Below are 24,427 nucleotides of genomic sequence, written 5' to 3'. Positions count from 1 at the left end.
CGCAGCATCTCATATGGGCGCCAGGTTTTAGTCCCGGTTGCTCCTCTTCCAGTCCAGCTCTCTGCTGTGGCTCGGGAAGGCAGTGGAGAACGGCCCGAGTGCTTGGGCTCTTGCACCTGCATGGGAGACCAGGAGGAAGCACCTGGCTCCTGGCTTTGGATCGGCGTAGCTCCAGCCATGGCGGCCATCTGGGGGGTGAACCAACGGAAGGAAGACCTTTCTCTCTGTCTCTCTCTCACTAACTCTGTCAAAAAAAAAAAAAAAAAAAAAAAAAAAAGACACACTGGGGCAATATCATTTATATGTGCATGCACACATATACACAATTTATAAAATAAATGAACATTGAAGTCTTCTTAGCATATGATGCAAATCTAGAAAAAGAATAAAATGGTAATTTCTGAACAAGTATCTCTGAGTGAACAGCATCTTCAAAGTAGATACCATGAAAGACAAGCTAATTATTACACTGATGATTACAGTCTGTGACCCATCTTTCCGAAAGGGTTCTTAAACAGGCGCTGGACGTTTATATCATTTGGAAGCCCAATTATTGTCATAAAGTTGCTTAGTCGTTATGAACTGGAACCTGAGGAGGTGGGTACTATTTAAATAAACGCCACTATTAATGTCATGGAGCATGTGGGCTCATGTGTCTGTCCATCCTCTCTAGGGAATTCCTGCCACTGAACTAGGCTAGGGCAGCCTCTCCCTGGACTACCCTAGGCTGTGTCATATTCCATTTTCTGCATTTCCCGTTTCTGGCCATTGGTTCCTGAGCTGCATTCCGGAACATGCACAGTGCCTACAGATGAAGCAGGGCTCACATGCATGCCTGCTACTCTTCAAATGTATGAAGATGTCCTTGTGATAAAAAAAAAAAAAATTCCCACAGCACGATGAATCACTGTGTTGTAGTTCCTTCTTGGATAAAAGACTCAAAAGTGGGTCCACTATTTTTTAACATTAAAAGAAGTTGATTGTAGTCTCAGAAAAAGTGGGCAACACTGTTCTAGGCTGACCATCCACTTCCTCTGTGAGACTCCCCTAAGCACATTCAAATACAATTGATTAGTTCCTGCCAATCACGTTTCGGCTCCCACACCCTCTTAATTATGTTGGAGTGTTTCCAGTTTTGGAGTTTCCTGATTTATGACCGCAGATGGCCAGTTTCTTCCACTATGAATTTGACAGCCAGGTTACTAATCTTGATTCCCTTCATTCAAAGCTCTGGGGATCTCTCCAGCAAGGGAAAGAAGGAAGGGGAAGAGATTAATTCGGTTTCTGGGAGAGGAGCGGATTTTGAGGTAGGATGTAGCAGAATTTCATAAAGAACGCACTCCAGGGCTGTGGAAACAGCTGGCGCCCATTTGGGAGGCCTGGAGAGTCCCCCGAGCAGGCCCCAGGATGTATGTGGCCGCTGCCCTGTGAGCTGAGGCAGACGGAATGCAAGCTGGGAAGGGGTTTTCTGAACACCAAGGTGAGGCGTAGGAACTCTGCTCAGCAGGCACTGAGGACGCATTGAAGGCAATCAAACAGGTGAGCGGTCTGACCGGATTGGCCACCTAGCGATCAACGTTATAATTTCTCCGGCGCCCTCTCCCAGACTCAGCCCGCCCGCAGGCGGGCTTCGAGCTAGGTGGTGCCGGCGTTCGCAGGGAGCCAAGGCGGGAGGCCGGGCCTCACCACACCGCCCGAGACGCTGTCCCGGTGCTGCCCCGGCCCCAGCCGCCGCCGCCGAGCCGCCGCCGGGCGTTGCACCTGGGCCCGGCTGGCCGCCGATTGGACAGCTCGGGGCGACCCCGCTGTATCGCGAGACGAGATTGGCAGCGCGGGGCTGCATGTGCCCCCGCGCTGGCTTTGTACGCGGAGCCGCCTGCCGGTCCTTTAACAATGGGCGGCGCGGTCGCCCCGGCGGTGGGCCCGAGCTGAGGCTGGTGCTTCGCGGCCGACTGTCCGCAGCATGAACGGGGCCGGCACCCCCCGCACGCCGGCGGGGCTGGGGCTGTGAGGGCCGCGGTTCCGGGTAAGGGAGCGGCAGCGGGGCCGGGCGGCAGGGCAGGCCTGGGCTGGGCGCGGGGCACCGGTCCCGCCGGGGCGAGGCGTGGAGTCTGGCCGGCCCGGCCTTTTGTTCGCCGTTCTGGGGCCGCGCGGTCCTGTGCGTGCTCCCGGGGAGGAGCGAGCGCCCCGAGGCTGGCGGCCTTCGGTCTCCGGGCTGTTTGGTGGGAAGCGTTTCTCCTCAGCGGGACTGTGGCTGGTGTCAGGTCTCCCCGCCCCTTGGGGCCAGCGGGAGAGTTCGAACCTAGAGCTCCGGGAGCCGGAACCGGGCCTGCCCATCCTACTTTGCCCGCGCTTGCATCCAGGTCCGCACATGGGCAACAACTCGGGGTCGGAATTGACCCCATTCTGTCCGGCAGCCAGTGGGGCGGTCCCCAGCACAAGCCAGCTCCTCTCGAACGGGGGCGGTTCGGGCCCTCCGCGAGGCGTCGGGGAATTGGTTTGGATCGGGGCCGGGTTTAGGACGAGCCAGAGGAAGATGAACAGGCAGACAGGGCAGCCTGAGGTCCCACCCCTGGGGAGGGCGCGCCCAGGGCCGTCGGGGAAGGAGCCGGCAGTGACCGCGTCTGGGGTGTGTCTTCCAGACTGAGTTGCCGCGTCTGGCCGGGCGCGCCGCCGGGTCCCATGGAGCTGGAGGGGCAGTGGTGGCGAGGACAGCTGGCTGCGGATATTCACCAAGCGCTTCGGTACAAGGTAAAGCTGCTGCCCGACCCCCCATCCGGTGCCTCCTGTCGGTTATTGTGAGTCTTGGCCCCCCCTGGAAAGAACCGATCAGGTTCTCCACTCAGCTACTTTCCGGGCAGAAGGCGAGTTTTCGTCTTTGCTCAAGGTTAATTAACTTATTGACTCCCTCGCTGGGATCTATCAGGAGAACCTGCAACTTAAATGAGGGGGGTGGGGCGTGGTAGTTGAGAGGAGGGTGATGTGCTTGTTTCGAGATGCAAGATGGATTTGATCTTGTCTTTTAAAAGCTATACACGCTGAGTTTTTATTGGGCAGAGCAGCCCTCCTTGTTCTGTAGTTGCTGTTGTGGGCAGCTATCTGCAGTAAGTCGTGTTCGGACGTGAGATCCACGAACTTGCTTTGAGACTTTGCACAAGTTAATTTTCTGTTTCTCAGTTTGCGAGGAATAATAACAACATGGGACGACTGCAAAATTTTTAAAAGTTAGCACTCTCCATGTGCTCTGAACAGCGCTTGGTGTTCAGTAAGCACGGTGTGGTAACTGTTAATGTCGCTTACCCCTCAAGATTCGGGTCAGTTCAGAAAGCCTTAAGGTGGAAGGAGTTTGCTGCTTTTTTCTACTAATATCAAAGGCAGGAAGTAGACTGGGGAGACTTATAGATACAGAAAAACACTTTTGCGGTGCAGAGCAAGGACTGTGTATTCTTACTCTTACAGTAACTTTTCTACTTTGAGCAGCACAAGACAGCTTAATGGGAGAGTTCTTTTTTGATAACTAGAAGAGAGACCAGATCCAAAATGATCTCTGCCTTAATTTACTTTCACCTTGGAAAAAGAGCCATCCATTAAGTGCAGAAAATTAAGAAGCAAAACAGCTGGCTCTTTAATAAAGATGATTCTGACCCTGGGAGTTCAAAGATCCTGGGATGATAATGAACTTGTAGCTTGAGTTTCTGACCAGGTTAACTAGATTGGAAAATCTGATTCTGACTTAAATTGTTACAACTGAACACTCGTTGACAGCTTGAGATTTCTAAGTGCTGCCCAATTCTAATAATTTCTCAGACACACTAAATACACCTCAGTCCCCTAAAGAATGCTTGCACCACAGGGAAGTCCCAGCCAGGGGATGTTTGTCTGGAGTGTTAGGAAAAGGGTTGCAGGTTTTCCACTTTAAACATTGTCCAGGTACACTTTTGATTTTCTGGGTTTTGGCAGGTGTCCTCTTGAAATGTTCTTTTCTAAGTGTCAGCTTCCTAATTTCTCTAGTATGTGGTAGAATTGATTATTTGATGTTAATGATATCTATATTTTTTAACTGACTCAGGTTTTCAATTTTATATTTTTAAGTGTAGATAATTTTAATCCTGAGTGGTTATGAGTTAATGTTGTCCCTTGAAATTGGAAAGACTTTTTTTTTTTTAACAGGCAGAGTTAGACAGTGAGACAGAAAGTTATAGACAGTGAGAGAGAGACAGAGAGAAAGGTCTTCTTCCGTTGGTTCACTCCCCTAATGGCCGCCACAGCCGGTGCTGTGCCGATCCAAAGGCAGGAGCCAGGTGCCTCCCCTGGTCTCCCATGCGGGTGCAGGGCCCAAGCACTTGGGCCATCCTCCACTGCACTCCCAGGCCGCAGCAGAGAGCTGGATTGGAAGAGGAGCAACCGGGACAGAATCCGGTGCCCCAACTGGGACTAGAACCCGGGGTGCCAGCGCTGCAGGCGGAGGATTAGCCTAGTGAGCCACAGCACTGGCCAAATAGACTTTTTTTAAAAATTCGGATTTATTGAAATTTTTTGTGTATTTGTCTCTGGAGGATCCAAGGAATAAGACAGCCCTGCAGTCATTGCTGATGAGCTATCAAAGGATAAGATAGCACAGGGCCTTTTCTCAAAAAAAAGACAATAGAAATTCCAGTCTGTTAGCTATGATTTTACAGTTTGTTTATTCAACATGTTGAGTATTCACTGTGTACAAGGTGATCTGGCAGGTGTTAGGGCAGCAGCAGTCAGTGAGACCCTGCCTTCACAAGGGCCAGTCTTTTTCACAATTCAGAGCATCCTTCTGGTCTTCTTTTGGGCAGTTGCCATTTGGGTTCTGTAGAGAGTGTTTTCTGTTTAGACTCCAGGTTTGTGGAGAAATAAACTGGTGTGATGGGCATTGTGTCTACTAGGGAAGAGTAAAAATTACAATGAAAGAAATCCTCTTTGACCCCGAATGCCAACCTCACTGTCTTTTTTATAAAATATAATTTACTACCCCTCCCAGAGGTGGAGGACCTTCAAAGCAGGTGTTTATACCTTTGTGTATCCTTTTCTTTCTCATGAGTTTGCTCTGCATACTATTGCTATCAGCTGTTTGAGAAAGTATTTTAGGAGGCTGAATGACAATTGGGAACAATCTTAGCCCTGTGAGAAAATGTTTATCCCACAGAGTTGAATTTACTCGTAGGCCTATATTTCCATCCTGGCAGAACAGTTACCCATTCTGGAAGGGGGATGGCATTGGGGGTGGTGAGCCGATGAGGGCTTGGGACTGGAGATGAAGATACATATTCAGGTCTCTGTGCTTTGGTCCTGTGGGTTCCTGAAAAGCAGATGGGAAGAAAATATTCAATTCTAGGGAATGGGGAATAGACAGAGAAACCCATATGCTTACAGAAGCATACTTATTTTCCCGTGGTTATATAACTGTAGTACCTGGACCAAAAGAACAAAATCTGACAGTCATCTGGTAAGTACTTGTACTTTACCATTGAAAAGGATATAAAGAGAATGTGTTGGACAACTACTGGAAGTCTTCTATTTGATGGTCCTTGGGGTTCCTGCCTTTAGTAAAGCTGGTAAGATTAACATAGTTGAAAATAAAGTTCACCCATGTTTTCCACATATGTTTCCTGGTGAGTCACTAAGACCACCTTCAGGCCTCTTTTCCAGAAGACCCACCCTGGCTTTGTTTATTCCCAACTCCTTATCCCCTGAGCTGAGTTAGGTGTTTTCCTCAGTGTTCCCTGTGATTACCACGTTGTGTTGTAAAGATCTCTGTATTTTGACTCAACTGCTAGACAGAGGCTTGGGACCAATTTTCTAGCTTTTGTCCCTGGGGTTAGCACAGTGCCTGCTGCAAGGCAGGTGATCAATAAATGTCACATGACAGTAGCTGCATATCATGCCATTTCATGTATACCATTATAAAGATCTACAGAAACCAAAGGAGAAAACATTTTAGCAACTATATGAAAAATCATTGTGTTCCCTTTTTTTTTTTTAATTTTTTTTATTTTTTTGACAGAGTGGACAGTGAGAGAGAAAGAGAGAAAGGTCTTCCTTTTGCCGTTGGTTCACCCTCCAATGGCCGCCGCGGCCAGCACACTGCGGCCGGTGCACCACGCTAATCTGAAGCCAGGAGCCAGGTGCTTCTCCTGGTCTCCCATGGGGTGCAGGGCCCAAGGGCTTGGGCCATCCTCCACTGCACTCCCGGGCCAGAGCAGAGAGCTGGCCTGGAAGAGGGGCAACCGGGACAGAATCTGGTGCCCCGACCGGGACTAGAACCCGGTGTGCCGGTGCCGCAGGCGGAGGATTAGCCTAGTGAGCCATGGCGCCGGCCAATGTATTCCCTTTATTTGGAGAAGTATTTTTTTTCTCAATAGCATTTGTTAATGTTTTTATCACTTATATAAAAGGTCCATTTAGCCTATTACTCAAGTAACCTGTTTTTTTTTTTGTTTGTTTGTTTTTGTTTTTACACAAGCAGAGTGGACAGTAAGAGAGAGACAGAGAGAAAGGTCTTCCTTTGCCGTTGGTTCACCCTCCAATGACCGCTGCGGCTGGTGCACCGTGCTGATCCGATGGCAGGAGCCAGGTACTTCTCCTGGTCTCCCATGGGGTGCAGGGCCCAAGTACTTGGGCCATCCTCCACTGCACTCCCTGGCCACAGCAGAGAGCTGGCCTGGAAGAGGGGCAACCGGGACAGAATCCGGCGCCCCAACTGGGACTAGAACCCGGTGTGCCGGCGCCGCAAGGTGGAGGATTAGCCTAGTGAGCTGCGGCGCCGGCTACTTTTTTTTTTTCTTTTTACAATATCAAAAGGTATAAATGAGCTGCCTCCAACCTCCATTATTTCCTGGACCTCTAAAGTTACCATCATTATTTTTCCCTGAAAAGATACCCAGTAAATGAATATATCTGCAAATACGACATTTTTGTCACACAGAGATCATGATACTAGCAGATAGCAGATATTCATTTGTGTACCTTCCTATTCCACCTAAATTTAGCAGAGTTTTCCGTATCAATATGTGTAATATTACTGCCCTTTATTTATTTTTTTTAGAAAAGACTTATTTATTTAAAAGGCAAAATGACAGAGAAAGAGATCTTCCATCCACTAGTTTACTCCCCAGATGCTGAGGCCAGGAGCCTGGAACTCCATCGTGGTATCCCATGTGGGTGACAGGAATTTGGGTCATCATCCATTGCCTTCCCAGGTTTTAGCAGGATCAGAAGCATAGTAGCTAGGACTCCAACTTGGGATTCAAGCACTCCAATATAGGATGAGGCTGTCCCAAGCAGTGGCTTCACCCACTGAGCCACAGCACCTGTACCTTCTCTTTACTTATTTTTTTAAAAGATTTATTTATTTGAAAGGCAGAGTTACAGAGAGGCAGAGGTAGAGAGAGGTCACCCATCCACTGGCTCACTCCCCAAGTGGCTGCGATGGCCAGAGCTGGGCCAATCCGAAACCAGGAGCCAGGAGCTTCCTCTGGGTGTCCCACAGAGGTGCAGGGGCCCAAGGACTTGGGCCATCTTCTGCTGCTTTCCCAGACCATGGCAGAGAGCTGGATCGGAAGTGGAGCAGCTGGGACTAGAACTGGCGCCCATATGGGATGCTGGCACTGCAGGTGTCTGCTTTACCTGCTATGCCACGGCGCTGGCCCCAGCCTTCTCTTTATTTTAAAATCCACATTGACTTGATGTCCAATAGTTTATTTAGCAATTCTGTGTCAAAAGAGTTCAAGCATTTTTCTAAAGATTTCTTTTGAAAGTTAGAGATCTTGCATCCTGGTTCAATCCCTGGATGGCTGACACTGCCAGTACTAGGCCAGGCCGCAGCCAGGAGCTTCACTGGGTCTCCTATGTGGATGTCAGGGGCCCAGATACTTGGGCCATCTTCTGCCGCTTTCCCAGGCATATTAACAGGGAGCTGGATCAGAAGCAGAGCAACCAGTACCTGAACTGGCACCCATATGGAATGTTGGTGTTGCAGGCAGTAGCTTTACCTGATATGCCATTTTGCTGGCCCCAAGCTTTAAGACTGATTTATTTAGTTGAAAGAGTTATAGAGAGGGAGAGAGAGAGGTCTTCCATCCACTGATTCACTCCTCATATGGCTGCAACAGCTGGAGCTGGGCCGATCTGAAGCAGGAGCCAGGAGCTTCTCACAGGTCTCCCACGCAGGTGCAAGGGCCCAAGGAGTTGGGCCATCTTTTGCTTTCCCAGGCCATTGGAAGTGGAGCAGCCGGGGCTCGAACCGGCACCCATATGGGATACTGGCACTATAGGCAGCAGCTTTACGTGCAATGCCATAGCACCAGCACCCCCACATGCATTTCTTAGAAGTGATACAGAGATCTTCCTGTACCCTTCACCTAGTTTCTCACTGTGGTAACATCTTGAAAAACTATAGTACCATGTCACAACCAAGATACTTAAATTGATATGGTCAAGAAACAGTATGTTTCCTGTCATCTCAAGAATCTTTTGGGGTGCTGTGGTATAGTAGGTTAAGCCTCTGCTGGCAGTGCTGGCATCCCCTGTGGGCACTGGTTCAAGTTCCAGCTGCTCCACTTCCCATCCAGCTCTCTGCTAATGCACCTGGGAAAGCAGTGGAAGATGGCCCAAGTAAGTGCTAGGGCCCCTGCACCTTCCTGGGAGACCTGGAAGAAGCTCCTGGCTTTGCCTGGCCCAGACCTGGCCATTGAGGCCATTTGGGAAGCAAACCAGTGGATGGATGATCTCTCCCTTTCCCTTCTTGTCTCTGTTTCTTTCAAATAAATAAATAAAATCTTTTAAAAAAACAAAAGTCTCCTGCTTTTCTAAAAAGTTACACCCTCTTCCCTCCTATCTCACACCCCACCCCCTGAATCTCAGCAACCACTAGTCTGTTCTCTAGTTTTATTATTTTGTCATTCCAAGAATGTTATATAAATTGAATCGTATAGTATGTGACATTTTAGGATTAACTCTTTCTCAGTCAGCATAATTCCCTGGAGATCCATCCAGGTTGTTGGGCATCACACTTTGATTCCACCATTTTGCTATTACAAACAGCACTGCAAAGAACCTCCTTGTAAATAAGTTAGATTTCTAGGACTTGGATTGTTAGGTTAAAGGATAGCTGCATGTTAAAAAATTTATATCACCTGATTGCTCTCCAAAAGACTTATTCATTTGTCAACCTGACCAATAGTATGTGAGAGTTTTTACTTCTTTCAATAGAGCAGCAAAAATTGATGAAAATCGAATCTGGTAACTGAAAAGCCTTAAACACAGTTCAAAAGGCTTGTGGGGAAAAAAATTTCAAAGTTTATTTTTGTGCAAGAAATTCTGAAATCTAGTTTTTTCTTTTTTTTTTTTTTTTTTTAAGATTTATTTATTTAAAGGCAGAGTGACAGAGAGATCTTCTGTCCCTAATGCCCACAGCAGCTGGGCTAGGGAGGCCAAAGCCAGGAGGCAGGAACTCCATCCTGGTTTCCTGCATGGGTAGCAGAGATTGGAGTGCATGGGACATCACTGCTCACTGCTGCCTTCTCAGACACATTAGCAGGAAGTTGGATTAGAAGTGGAGTAGCCAGGACTCAAATTAGCACTCCAATGTAAGATGTGTGCATCCGGCCAAACAGTGCTTTAACCTAGTATGCCATCACACCCTCCCCTGTTACTTCCTAACCAAAAGCTTTGGGCTTCCTGGAGGGATGTATGTGCCTTTGTGTATGGAGTAAATAGTTTTGGAAAAGACTTTTTTTTCCTGGAAACATCTGTTAGGGCAAACTAGATTTCCTTCATTAAAAAATATTTTTAGAAGGCATCCATTCCACTAAGAAATGCAATTGATCACATCATAGATGATTAACAATAAAGAACAGAGTTTTGTTTTAAATTAAATGTCATTGTCTTTTTGTTCAACTTTTTCATTTTTATGTTCCACCCGAGAAAACTGTGTTTTAGGCACTTGTAACACTAATCTACAGATTATCTCTTATCTGAAATGCTTGGCACCCAAAGTCTTTGATTTCAGTGTTTTTAGGATTGTGGAATATTTGCGTAGACTTACCCTCTGAGGATCCCTAACCTCAAAATCCAAAATGCTCCAAAATATAATATGTTGATCCTAGTGTCAGTGATCAAAAGAGTTTTGGATTAGGAATGCTCAACCTGTGTTGGAAAATCAGTGTTAAGTCTTTGCAGTATGAGGCTGCTTCTACAGATCAAACTGAATATTGTTCCTCTTGATTTAGGAGCTCAAGTTGCCCTCCTACAAGGGCCAGTCCCCTCAACTGAGTCTCAGACGGTATTTTGCTGACTTGATTGCCATTGTAAGCAATCGCTTCACACTGTGCCCTTCTGCCCGACACCTTGCTGTCTATTTGTTGGACCTGTTTATGGATCGCTATGACATCTCTATCCAGCAGCTACATCTAGTTGCTCTTTCCTGTCTACTTCTAGCAAGTAAGTATGAAAATAATTGACTATAAATTTTCATTAGTTATATAATAATGCAAATTTATATAGAACTCAGTGAAATATCACCAAATCTCATTCATTCCAGTTTACTATTATCAGGAAGTTTTTGTTGAAAGTGCTTCTTGGCATAATAATTCTTAACTAGATATTAAAAAGTAGCTGTTGAGTCTTTGAGAAACAAGTAACTAAGCCCCACATCCCAAATATTCTGATAAAAATGCCTGGGTCACCCCAGATCTGTTCAGTCAGAATCTACATAAGAGGGCCTGAGAAGTCTTTCATTTTTATTTAGAAATCCCAGAGGTGATTATGATGTCTCTTTCCAGTTGAGAACCACGGTCATAAAGCAGTGATTTTCAAGGAGCAACTTTGTCCCGCAGGGGACACTTGGTATAGAGACAGTTTTGGTTGTTATAATCTAGTAGGATGCTATTAGCATTCAGTTCATGGGGGCCTGATACTCTGCTAAATATTCTAGAATGGCCAGGACAGTTCCCCATGACAGCATTTTCTGCCCAAAAATCAATGGAGCTGAAGTTGAGAAACTGTGTCTTAAAGGTAGCATTGCTATTATACAAAGTTACTTCCAAAAGTTAATGGCAAATGAAATTAAGTTTATTTTAGTGTAAAAAAAAATTTTTTTTACAATCCATGCACAGTTTTTCCTAATATACATTTTTCTACAAACCTTTTCAAGACCCTCCATATATGTGAATCTCTAAATTTTTTACACCAAAATAAATTTAATTGCATTTTCCACATTTTGAAGTGCCTGCATATTGTTAGAATGCTATTTACTAATGAATTAGCTTACTGAACTAAATGTTCATGTGCAAGTGCTACAGATTTATGAAAACCTTTGCTTATGCAATAGACCGACTGTGTAGTAGGCTTTAAGACAGACTGATACAGCTCTGTTTGTTACCCATACAGAATGTACTGTGCTGGGCTTTTTGACACCCCTCTGTTTTCATATCTTCCTGTACCTCATTTTATTGCTTGTTAGTACCCTCACTAAAGAGAAAATACAAGTAAAGGAACTGAAATTGGGTTTTTCTTCTTTTAGTAATGTGAAAAGATTGGTACTGAAGTAGAATCAATAATGTGGTTTTTATTTTATCCATGTCATTATAATAGAAATTTAAGCCCTATTTTAAAGTAGTATATGGATATATTAACAGCCTATACCTCTTTGCCACCCTCCAGTAGAGGGTTTGGGAATCCAATAAGCATGCTGTCTAAGGGACATTTACCTCATGCCACCAGGTTCTTCTAGAACACCCTTGTATTTTCATTGCTAATAAACGTAAAACTGAATGCAGTCTTATGTGGCGTCATTTCTGGTACTAATTTCCTCAGATTTTAGTTTATTTTATTCTTCCTTTGATCTGATGACACCTACTTATTTTGACCCTCTGAATGTCTTTTTTAAGTTATTTTAGATCCCTTGTAGAACCAGAAAGCATGTTTAAAAAAAAAAAAAATAGTCCCAGTGATGACTTCCCACAGCCTGTGAGTTCAGGTAGAAGCTGCTTAATGTAGCATTTCGAACCTTTCGTCTGGACCTAGCCACCTTTCTGATCTCATTATCCAACCCCAATCCCCGTGTACCCTGAGCTGAATTATTAGAATACTACCTAATTTCTGAATATCTATATTTCTCCTTTAATCTGTTATTCTCTAAGATCCAGGCACATTGCATGTCCCTACCCTCCTGAAGCCAGTACATTTACAATTGATTTTTAAACTTTCATGCTTATAAGTAATCACATGTACAACATTTTGGGGCTTAAGAGTTTGCATAGGATTGGAAAAACCTCTTGACAGGTCAGATGTGTGAGATGAATCCATAAATGAAATGGCTTTTTATTCTATGGAATGTTTATTATAAGATCAGTTTATAAAGAGAAACCAGCCATCAAATATGTAAATTAGATTATTTTAAAAATTGGTATCATTAGTGGAAAATAACTTTGTATGCTGTGGCTATTACTGTCATTACTAAGTCCCACCTGCTCAATACCTGCAATGTTGTTGTTAAAGATTTATTTGAGAGGCAGAGTTACATATAGAGAGAGGGAGAGAGAGAGGGGTCTTCCATCTGCTGGTTCACTCTCCAGGTGGCCGCAGCAGCCATAGCTGGGTTGATCCAAAGCCAGGAGCCAGCAGCTTCTTCCAAGTCTCCAATATGGGTGCAGGGGCCCAAATGCTTGGGCCATCTTCCACTGCTTTCCCAGGCCATTAGCAGGGAGCTGGATTAGAAGTGGAGCAGGTGGCTGGGGCCGCAGCTCAATAGGCTAATCCTCCGCCTGCAGTGCTGGCACTCTGGGTTCTAGTCCCGCTCAGGGCGCCAGATTCTGTCCCAGTTGCCCCTCTTCCAGGCCAGCTCTTTGCTGTGGCCCGGGAGTGCAGTGGAGGATGGCCCAAGTTCTTGGGCCCTGCACCCCATGGGAGACCAGGAGAAGCACCTGGCTCCTGCCATCGGATCAGCGCGGTGCGCCGGCTGCAGCGGCGGCCATTGGAGGGTGAACCAACGGTAAAGGAAGACCTTTCTCTCTCTCTCTCTCTCTCTCTCTGTCCACTCTGCCTGTCAAAAAAAAGAAAAAAAGAAGTGGAGCAGGTGGGATTTAAACTGGTGCATATATGGGATGCTGGTGCCACAGGCAGAGGCTTAACCTACTATTCCACAGCATGGCCCTGCACACCTGCAATTTTTAAAAGTGTGGTATGAACCAAGTGGGAGACTTATCTGGGAACTGTGAAGTAATGAACAATGAATAGTCAGTTCATAGACTGACAGATTTGTAATCAAAGTTTACTTACTAATAACCTAAATGAGTTAGGGTTACTAAACAAGATATTCATAAATTATCTGTTACCACCAAAGTTTACTAAGAGCTGTAGTTAAATAACAAGAATTTTGGCCACCTGTAGTGCTTGGCATTGGTACTGAGTTCCAACAGTTTTCACAATTTTGAAGAAGAATGTTTGTGTATCATCTCAGGTTGACTTGAATAGAGTTTTCAATTGTTCTTATTCTCAAACTTATATATTATTATTTATTCAAGGTCATGACCAATTTTACTGACTACTAAGTGGTTTAATTTATAATATGTAGTGATTTTTGGTACATTTTCCAGGCTTTAGAATCTGTATTTGCTGAGGTTCAAATATAAATTGTATAAGTCACCTATTACTGAGAGAATCAGATGCCTTTTCCCTTTGTTAGCTTCTAACCCCCTTTCCCTGAGAGAGAACTGCTTTTGCCTTCTGCCTTTTTTTCCAATGGAGAATGGGAATGTGTGTGAAATAGTTTTCAGAGTCTCAGCCTGTCCCAACTAGGCAGCACTCCAAGTAGTGTCAGCTCTTGGCCCTACACTAGTGTCGGCAATCTTAGCAGCCGTCTCTCCTCTCTCTGTAACTTTACACAAAAAGAGAACTGATAGCCTGTTTTTAGTATGTGCTATTTTAAATTTCTGGAGTTAATTCTAGTGTTTCTTATATTCTTATTTTTTTATATTTGGATACCAAATGGCAGCTCTCCTGTTATCATAAATGTTAATAAGCAAAGCTTCTCTCCTCAGAATAATTAAACTGCATGTGTATCACTCTCCCAGCTACTCCCTGCTTTGGGATAGGGGTCCTTTATATAAAAGGGAAAAACAGCTTACAAAACTAGATGACAATTGAATACCAGTTATGAAATAGGTTGGAGGCTGCACGTACTTGGGTCAAAGATGAAGCACAGTTTGTAAGTCCTAGGTAATGCTTACCCAGCTGCTGGAGTCTATACTATTAAAAGACAATAAAAAAGGGCCTCTGAGTCTCTAGAGGGTAGCATATAGAACAATGACTATAGTAATGATTTCCTGGATTTGGAGTCATCAACAATATGAATTTCAACAACTCTTGAATCTCAGGTTTTCTCTCTACATACAAAATAAAAATAAAGACACTTAAAAAAAAATAGGAGGAGCTGACATTAACACAGCAGGTTAATTCACTTGCTTGAGATGCCTGCATCCCATGTGAGCACCCGTTTAAGTCTCTGCTGTTCTACTTCCAGTCCAGCTCCCTGCTTAGGAAAGCAATGGAGGATGGTCCAAGTGCTTGGGCCCCTGCCACCCATATGGAGACCCAGATCAAGTTCCTGGTTCTTGCTTTCAGCTTGGCCCAGCCCCGGCCATCGTAGCCTTTTGGGGAGTGAACCACCAGATGGAAGCTTGCCCTCTGTCTCTCTCCCACTCTCTGTGTAACTGACTTCAAATAAATAAATCTTTTTTTAGTAAATAAATAAAGCACCATGGAAACTGAAACACAAACAGTTCAGCATCATAAGCATTCATTCTCCTGTAAGTTTCTCTAGTCTTTATCCTGGCTCCCTATCCCTAAAGCTTCTGGCCTATTTTTTTTTTTTAATTATTTATTTGAAAGGCAGAATTACAGAGAGGCAGAGAGAGAGAGGTCTTCCTTCCACTGGTTCACTCCCCAGATGGCTGCAATGGCCAGGGCTGCACCGATCCGGAGCCAGGAGCTTCCTCCAGGAGGGTACAGGGGCCCAAGGACTTCATCCATCTTCTACTGCTTTCTCAGGCCATAGCAGAGAGCTGGATCAGAAGCAGAGCAACTGGGACTTGAACCAGCACCCATATGGGATGCCAGAACTGCAGGTGGTGGCTTTACTCACTACGCCACAGCGCCGGCCCCTGCTTCTGTCCTATTCTAAAATACTCTTTTGTCCTGGGAACTTCTCATGTTCTAACTCTTTCACATGTGTATACTGGTTTCCCTTGGCGGCTGTAACTACCATTAAATTTATGGGAAGTATGGAAGCAATCTTGGAAATGAGTATTAGGTTAGCAAAGCTTTTTACTGTTTTCTAATAGTTGAAAAATTATGTCTCATGGTTTGAGTTATATCTCAACTTTTAATGAGCTTAGATTGATGTTTTCTATGAATTACCCTTTCCTGTTCTTTACTCATTTTCCTATTAGATTCATGGTCTTACTAACTTGTGAGGTTCCTGGTGTCTATTAAGGATATGACTTCCCCATTTAATAATAAAAGAATAGAATATGGGTTGGCAGAGCACACATTGACATCTGATCTATATCCTTCTCAGTACAGAAATCTTGTCCAGCACATATTCACCATTTACATGTGGCTTTGAGACAATGTTGGTTTCCATGGCTGATCTCCTGTAAACCTAGTGCTTTGTTTCTGTGGCCTCTAATTCTTTACTTTCTGGGAAGCAGATATGGACTTCCTGTGCTCTTACTTCCTTCCTGTTTGGGGCCTTTATCAATATAATCACATGGTTCCTGGAATTTCCTTTCAATTGAAGAACTGATCTTTGTGATCTGTGTATGGTATTGTGGCTAAGTACATTGAAAATATACACACATAGCGTTCAAGACAACTAAAAACATAGCTAAGAATGCAGGTATTCATTGCTACTATCAAACTTTGAAATCTTTTTATATCCATGTTATCCATGTATGAAAAAGTTCCCAAAAACTTGGGTTAAAATTGCAAGTGTAGTTATTTATGCAGTATGAGGTTGTTTGTAACTTTGCAAACTAGATGCAAAGTCTTGCACATTTATAATAGCCAAATACATTATAAATATAGAAGTCTCGTAGATACTTAATAATACAGAAGTTTGTTGATTTGGTAGTTACAGCCATGCAGCTTGGTGCAGTACTTTGGTCTTGAAGTACAGATTTGGGGATTCAACTACACATCTTCATTTTGGCTTTTCCCCCCCTTTAAATGAAATCCCCAACGTCACTACCTTGGTTTCCTGAAGTATGAAATTTATCTTATACAATTGTACTTTCGCTGTTCAAATTTTCAAGGAGAGAATACAAAACATTCTTGATCTTTGGATTCTGGTGTATTAATTTCTTAAAAGGAATGTCAAGCATGATATAAATAAACTTGTTAATTTTTACAATATTTCTTTGAAGTATATTGCCAGTATTACTGCTGCTATACAAACAGCAGGGTGCTTTGAAAATATTAATGATTCATCCAGAGGGATTGAACTAAATTCTCAGGTCATTCTTCTGAAGAATTTCACTTCATTATACTAAGAACAGTGGATTCCTCTCCTATATTTTTATTCAGTGGTAATGCTAGATAATCATGTGATAAAGACCATTTTAGTACTTTCAACCACACCAAGCGTATGCTTTTGGCAAAACTTGTAAAATTCACCTTTATGTGGTTTGCATTATGAAGGACTATCTCAATTCTTTTTTAGATTTATTTATTTATTTATTTATATTTGAAAGGCAGAGTTACAGAGGAGCAGAGGCAGAGAGAGAGGGAGAAAGAAAAGTTTTCCATTCGCTGGTTCACTCCCCAAATGGCCACAAACACTGGAGATGGGCCAGTGAGGAGTCAGGAGCCAGGAGTTTCTTCAGGGGCCCAAGGATCTGGGCCATCTTCTACTGCTTTCCCAGGCCATAGCAGAGAGCTGAATTGGAAGTGGAGCAGCCAGGACTAACCGGTGCCCATATGGGCAGGCGCCAGTCCCTAGATTCTTAAAAGTCTGAATTATATATATGTTTTGTATCAACTTATACTTGCAGCCAGATATTTACAGCATAGTTGAGATCTAAAGTTCAAAATCTCTCTTGAGTAGGAAGAACTGACACCCCTCTTCCTCTGCCTTCCTCTCCACCTTGTGCCTTGTCCCTCTCCCTACTCCCTCCTCTCTCTCCTGCTTCTTTAGGCTTAGTTTCTTCTCAAGACATGAGTGCAGAATCTCTTGGCATCAGAGACAAAAACCTCTTACACATTCTTTCCCTCCAACCCCAAGGCAGGTCGTCATGATCAAGCTTCCACTGGCTCTAGCTCTGCCACCCATACAGGGAGCATCTGGGCTCAGTATCCTGGCCACTTTCATGGGTTGTAGCAGCTTTCATATGTGGTACAAACTCATCCCTTCTAGAAGAGAAATCTCACAGGAAAACTCTTCTGGTTTCTTTTGCTGGAGCAGTCTTTGGCTCTTCTCCAAAAAATGTTTTTAAATGGGAGCCAATCTTGTGGCATAAACGTGTAAGGCTGTTGCTTATAATGCCAGCATCCCACATGGGTGCTGGTTTCTGTCCCAGCTACTCTACTTTCAATTCAGCTCCCAGCTAATGGCTTGGGAAAAGCAGCAGAAGATGGCCCAAGTGCTTGGGCTCCTTTTACCCATGTGGGAGGCCTGGAAGAAGCTCCCGGCTCATGGCTTCGGCTTGGCCCAGCCCTGGCAGTTGCAGCCATATGGGGAGTGAACCAGCAGATGGAGAGCTCTCTATCTCTTCATCTCTCTCTGTAACTGTGACTTTCAAATATGCAAATAAATCATTAAAGTTTTTAAATGGATAAAAAGATTTCTGAGAAAACAAAATACACTGAAATATAACAAAGTCCTTTAAAAATTTTTATGTATGTGCTTCTTTAGTAACAGTCTGGCAAAAATTTTGAATAAGAATGAATATAGGCCGGCGACACGGCTCACTAGGCTAATCCTCCACCTTGCGGCGCCGGCACACCGGGTTCTAGTCCCGGTCGGGGCGCCGGATTCTGTCCCGGTTGCCCCTCTTCCAGGCCAGCTCTCTGCTGTGGCCAGGGAGTGCAGTGGAGGATGGCCCAGGTGCTTGGGCCCTGCACCCCATGGGAGACCAGGACAAGCACTGGCTCCTGGCTCCTGCCATCGGATCAGCGCGGTGCGCCGGCCGCAGCGTGCCGGCCGCAGCAGCCATTGGAGGGTGAACCAACGGCAAAGGAAGACCTTTCTCTCTGTCTCTCTCTCTCTCACTGTCCACTCTGCCTGTCAAAAAAAAAAAAAAAAGAAGAAGAATGAATATAAACATTTATTGTGTGAAATCTATAACTGTAATATGAGTGTTGTAAACCTCAATGTAAATTAGAACAAAATACTGGGAATTAGAAGGCTTTAGTTTTAGTTTCCCTTCTGTGGACCACCACTGAACAAAAACCCAAAGAAACTTGAAAACAACTCTGCTTCTATTGCTGACATTTGGAAAATCACAATGGTATTTCAGAAAGTATCTCTCCCTTCTTTTTTCTCCCTTTTTTTGTTAACAGTCTTAACTAGATTTTTGTTTTAAATGGAGTGTTTTGTGAAATGGTAACACTTGTGTTGGACATTCAACCCAGTTCTCACCCCTCAATTTCTTTCAGAAATTGAGATTATGCTGGAAATATGCAAAATGAAACACTTAAAACTTGGAAGTATTTTTTATTTCAAATATACCTATGACCCTTAAATTCTTTAAACCCACTTCTACTCTAAAATAATGTATTTTCTTCCCCCACCCACCTGCTGAAATTTCCTGAAAACATTTAGCTAGTGAGATTTGAATGAGTTTTTAATTAATTTAAAATGTTAAATGTTGATATGTTCCAAGCATATTTTTTTTTCCAGGAGAAAGTGAAAGTTTGGGCACAGTAGTACTGGAAAAGAAAACATAATGCAAATATGAGAACCATAGAGAGTTCTGGCACAATTGTGTCTATGTGAGGTAGGGGAAAGAGTATTTTTAGCTCTAAATGCCGGAAGACAGTCTATCCCATTTAACTGACTCATCCTATAGTGATCACTTGCCTAACGTTTTCTCTCCTCTTCCCTTTTCTTATAAGGTAAATTTGAAGAAAAAGAAGATAGTGTGCCTAAGCTAGAACAGCTCAACAGCCTGGGTTGTATGACTAACATGAATCTAGTATTAACAAAACAAAATCTGCTACATATGGAACTATTACTATTAGAAACCTTTCAGTGGAACCTCTGCCTTCCAACAGCTGCTCATTTCATCGAGTATTATCTTTCCGAAGCAGTACACGAAACAGATCTTCATGATGGCTGGCCAATGATTTGCTTGGAAAAAACTAAACTTTACATGGCCAAATATGCAGATTACTTCCTAGAAGTATCTTTGCAAGGTAAGATGTTGTGAATGCCAGTAAGTGACTTGTGTACCTATGACTTGTATATTCTGTTTCTTAAGTTCATTTTTGATGTCTCCACAGATTATGCCTTTCTAAATTATGCACCTTCTTTAGTAGCTGCTGCGTGTGTGGCTTCTTCAAGGATCATACTTCGTCTTTCTCCAACATGGCCTACACGACTGCATCGTCTTACTGCTTACTCCTGGGATTTCTTAGTGCAGTGTATTGAGCGGCTGTTGATGTAAGCCTTTTTGTTCTGGTGTTTCTAATTTCACATTAATATTTTTCTTCATGTATAAGGTGCCTTAAAAATAACTTCTCAAAGACACAGTTTTTTTTGTTTTGTTTTGTTTTTAAATTTTCTTGACAGGTAGAGTTATAGACAGTGAGAGAGAGGGATAGAGAGAAAGGTCTTCCTTCCGTTGGTTCACTCCCCAAATGGCCACTATGGCCAGCACTGCGCCGATCTGAAGCCAGGAGCCAGGTGCCTCTTCCCAGTCTCCCATGCAGGTGCAGGGCCCAAGCACTTGGGCCATCCTCCACTGCCCTCCCGGGCCACAGCAGAGAGCTGGACTGGAAGAGGGGCAACCGGGACAGAATCCGGCGTCCACATGGGATGCCGGCGCCGTAAGCGGAGTATTAACCTAGTGAGCCATGGTGCCGGTGGCACAGCTTTTAGGATACTTGCTCTTGGCAGCTTCTTGCTACCATGAGTACCCCCCTGCAGTGGGCAGTACTTGATAGATGGGATGCCCCTTTTGGTTGTTAAAGCTAGCTAGAAGTTGTCATTGCTAGTATGATCTAGGTACATGATAAGGAAAGGATCTGCTCATGTGTAAATCCATAACTCGAAGATTTATCCAGGCAGTTCTTGCCCCCATTTCCACATCTTTGAATTTTGAGGGCCACAAGGATGTTACCAAAATGGGAGCCACACTTAAGTGTTTATTGTGGATATTTTTTTCCAAGACAGAAAAGGCCCTCAAAACTACTGGCAGGTTCACATAAAGGGAAACAGCCTTAGAAGGATACAAGTGAGGTCCTGCTTTTGCTGGGATTATTGTGTACTGACTGCTACCTAGGTAGTGCTGGCAGTTTATAAAATCAGCTATTGACAAATTGGGGTGGGACTTCTTGCAAATTCTTCACAAGTAACATTATTAATACTTTCTCTCCCATGTTTCAGTGCTCACGATAATGATGTGAAAGAAGCAAACAAACAGAGAGGACAGGCAGGACCTCAGTCAGCACAGCTAAGTGTGTTCCAAACAGCCTCCCAGCCCACACGGCCAGGTCACTTTCAGCAACCCCAGTATCTCCATCAGACACATCAGACCTCTCTGCAGTATCGCCATCCTGTATCAGAACAACCAAGCTGTCAGCAGATTGTGTCTACCACACACACCTCATCTTACACACTACAGACGTGTCCTGCTGGCTTCCAAACTAGTGTTCATGGCCTTGGGCATGTGCAGACTGGTGTTGGGATGTCACTGGCAATACCAGTAGAAGTTAAGCCTTGTCTGACTGTTTCTTATAACCGGAGTTATCAGATAAATGAACATTACCCTTGTATTACTCCATGCTTTGAGAGGTGATTATGTGCAAAGTTAGTAACTGGCCCAGGCTATTTTGTGTCTTGAAGCTCTAGGGCAAGCTTTTTGTAAACGTGTTCAAGGAAAGGGATCCCAGTGACACCAGAACTCTTCAGGTACCAGCACGAGTGAATATCCTTTTCAGTGCACCCTGAACACCTGGGAGGACGGAGCAAACACTGCAGCAGTTTAACACAGTGTGTCAAATCCTGTTACAACAAATCCCTGGATGACAGAAATGTTCAAGCCCTGGCTGATGGTCCAAATATTTCAAAAATATCCAATACGACAGAAAATCTGGACAGATTATAATGTACTCTTTTGAGATTTGACCTGTGGTGGGCTCTGGGCCTAAAGTTGGCTTATATGTCAAAGATTAATGTTTATCTGTGGACTTGCCAAACACTCTTTTATGAAGGAAAGTTACAGTATTAATTTTTGAAGGTGTCTTTTTTCTTTATTATTATTCTACAGTTTTGAGTTTTGAAGTTGATCTACAAATGAATTTTTGACTAAATTTAAAGTCACTGAATTGTTACACTGTACCAACCTGTGGAGTAAAAGAAAATGATTTTTTAGCTGATTCTATAGAATGTCCTATCATAAATGTAAAGGTATCTGGATTTATGTGCTAAAATTAAGGGTGGAGTAGATCTCTTTAAAATCATGGTCATAATTTTTTGTTTTCTTTTTTTTCCCTAAGCGATCAACCTCAGATCTTTAGAATGAAAACACATTTAACTCAGGGAATTGGTACTACTTGGAAACACTTAACTGTAATGCAACATGCTTTGGAAATGTTATCATATGAACTACCGTTATAACAGATTAAAATACTATGAAGATGTGTTTTCAAATGAGAACATAATATTGTGGCACAGAATGGATGAAGTGGTGATTCCTATGATTCATAATACATATATATTTTGCATTTCTTGGTGCAATTAATGATTTACACTCAGATTTGATATTACTCTAAAGGAAAGGTTTTTCAAGGGAAGGCCTATCTGTAAAAATATCATTACTATAATAAAGCTCCATAGGCTGAGTTTGAAGTGCAGTATGGCCAGCGTGGTTCTCAGGTTGTGCTACAGCAGCACTTTGTTATGTGAAATACAGGTTTCATAAGCAACCCTTGAATCCAGCTAGTCAGTCTGAACAGGCAGGGGTACTGATTACAAAATTTCAGTACCTGCTTTTACTGGATTATCCCCACAACTGCCCTGGGACATTTCACTGTACTGGTAATGAGTGAAAACGACATAGTAGTCATGATAGCAAGGGCAGTTTGCCTGTAAAGCATTTTGGAGGAATAAACTTAAAAAGAAAATCATAGTAATAACTGAAACTATACATTGTGCTCTTATCTGTGGGACAAGAGATTTGGTGGAGGGAAGCTTTCTGGTTTAAAAATTAGTAAGGTGTGTCTCTGTTTTTTTAAAGATAGCACTTGAATAGAAGGGAATCTGCATGGCAGGGATGTGACTGCCACAAGGTGCATTGAAGATAAACTTCTTAAAAGATGAGTGGGTATGCAGCAGGAGTCTCAGTAATCAAGCCAATGGCCTTTGTTAGGAAGGGACTGATCCACATGGCTCCAGTGGATGAATGTGGGTGAGTGGCTTCTGCCAGCATGAATTCTTAGAGAAATGTCCTTTTCTGTAAAGGAAAATAACTTATATTTAGAGTATAGAGAGCATAATGCGGATTTATTAGTCTGGTAGATAAATTTAAAAAAAACACTCAGGTAAGAACACACATGACATTTTTCAAGCATGGAAATTGTTTTTTGAAAGAATCATCACTTTTGCTCTTTAAAAGAAGGCTGCTAATTGGATTTTGGTAGTTCTTACCTTAAGAAAACTTGAATTAGGAAAAGTGGGTTCAAGAGAGAATATATCTTTAACATTCACATTCAGAACCCAGCAACCTGGAGTCCGGATTTTCAGTATTTTAACTACCTCAGTAATACTATGAATGTAAAATATTAGGATAGCGATCCTAACTTGAACCAACAACCAGTGCCTGTGGTAATTTAATGTCTTGTCAAATGCTTTTATTGATTGGTTTATATGTCATTCTTGTTATAGAAGAATATGCCTTTTTAAAGTTTATTAACACGTTCCCAATTTATATTTAAAAACTAAAGAACACTGGATTAATCTTTGTTGGGGGGAGTAGAATAAACGAATTGATTACTCTTGCTGCATACCCGCAGTGGGGTAGGGTGGTTGCACAACCAGAACTATTTTTAAAACATTTAGGTTTCATTATAAATACAGGTCACAGTTGCTAGCATTGGGGGATAGGGGAGGTGTTGTATAGGTTTTCTTTAATTTATTGATTAGCCTTTAAAGCTGGGTGGTTTTTTTTTATTTTGTTTTTGGTTGAGATTACCGGACCATCATTAAGTGTGTACTGTGAAGGTATTAATGATATGTATAAAGGGCTTTACCAAAGTCCATTAAATAAACACTACTCAAGTACAGACTGCAAACCAAAATGTATCTGTGTTATGACATGAATTTCAAATAGCAAATATGGTGCTAAGTTCTACACCAATGGAATATTAGATGAGTGCTATGCACTTAATTTTAAAATAAAACTAGTTTTCAGTAAAAAGACTTTGGTGTTTTTATTTTAAATAAGATTTGTAATCTGCAGTTTCATTCATTGTCAGTCAGACACAGAATTGTGGTTGTATTTCCTAAGCTATCCAGCTGTAGAATGTTACCTGAAATGGTGGGAAACATCTGTACATTCATTATGTCTTCCATATGGAACACTGAAGTCCCCAAAAGTATACCAGACACCACTGTTACCTTTTGAGCTTAAAATCAGTTTAACTATGGACTCAGATTTATTCAGGAACCTGGTCTGATTTCTAAGAAGTAAGGACACAAAATGGACAGGAGTGTGGGAAGGAACAGGGTTAACAGTGATGATGGTCCCTTCACCTAAATAAAAAGATAATTTGCTACTGAATTCAACTTAGCAGATGAAATTTGTTTTGAAGAGTAAAATGTAATGGGTTTATGCAAAATACATTAAGAATTTAAATTCACTAAGAAATCCTTTTGTGTCCCAGAATTTTCATCTGAGACACAGAGATCTTCCATCTACTCATTCACTCTCCAAATGTCCGCAACAGCTGAAGCCAATACCTTGAAACTTAATCTAGGTCTCCCACATGGTGTCAGAAACCAGAAGGCTTAAGTCATTGTTATTTGCTACCTCCCATGGTACACATTTGCAGGAAGCTGGAATTGAAAGCAAAACTGGGACTTGAACCCAGGTACTTTGATATAGGATGCAGGCATCTCAGGTGGCATCTTTTTTTTTTTTTTTTTTTTTTTTTTTTGACAGGCAGAGTTAGAGAGAGACGG

At 43.1% G+C, this 24,427-nt stretch overlaps 1 protein-coding gene and 1 long non-coding RNA gene across 3 annotated transcripts in view; one reads left to right on the top strand and one right to left on the bottom strand.

Annotated features, from left to right (window-relative positions):
- The first annotated feature begins 1,886 nt into the window (after nucleotides 1-1,886).
- On the top strand, nucleotides 1,887-23,663 carry CCNJ (cyclin J). Its single transcript, XM_002718548.5, has 6 exons — nucleotides 1,887-2,026; nucleotides 2,643-2,751; nucleotides 10,257-10,467; nucleotides 19,141-19,440; nucleotides 19,528-19,687; nucleotides 20,633-23,663. Exons 2-6 carry the CDS (start codon nucleotides 2,683-2,685, stop codon nucleotides 21,042-21,044), a joined length of 1,152 nt encoding a protein of 383 aa, XP_002718594.1. The 5' UTR covers nucleotides 1,887-2,026; nucleotides 2,643-2,682; the 3' UTR covers nucleotides 21,045-23,663.
- LOC138845328 (uncharacterized) overlaps nucleotides 4,667-24,427 on the bottom strand; it is a 44,511-nt gene continuing 24,750 nt past the window's right edge. The window contains exons 3-4 of one of the 2 annotated variants that reach the window (XR_011382340.1): nucleotides 5,041-5,326; nucleotides 4,667-4,909 (exon numbers count right to left, since the gene is read on the bottom strand). This is a non-coding gene — a long non-coding RNA (uncharacterized lncRNA). The remainder of the gene's footprint in view (nucleotides 4,910-5,040; nucleotides 5,327-24,427) is intronic. The other variant, XR_011382341.1, reaches the window with a different exon arrangement.

The sequence above is a fragment of the Oryctolagus cuniculus genome, chromosome 15 (assembly GCF_964237555.1).
Source record: "Oryctolagus cuniculus chromosome 15, mOryCun1.1, whole genome shotgun sequence".
Taxonomy (NCBI): domain Eukaryota; kingdom Metazoa; phylum Chordata; class Mammalia; order Lagomorpha; family Leporidae; genus Oryctolagus; species Oryctolagus cuniculus.
This window is presented reverse-complemented; position numbering and strand designations above follow the sequence as displayed.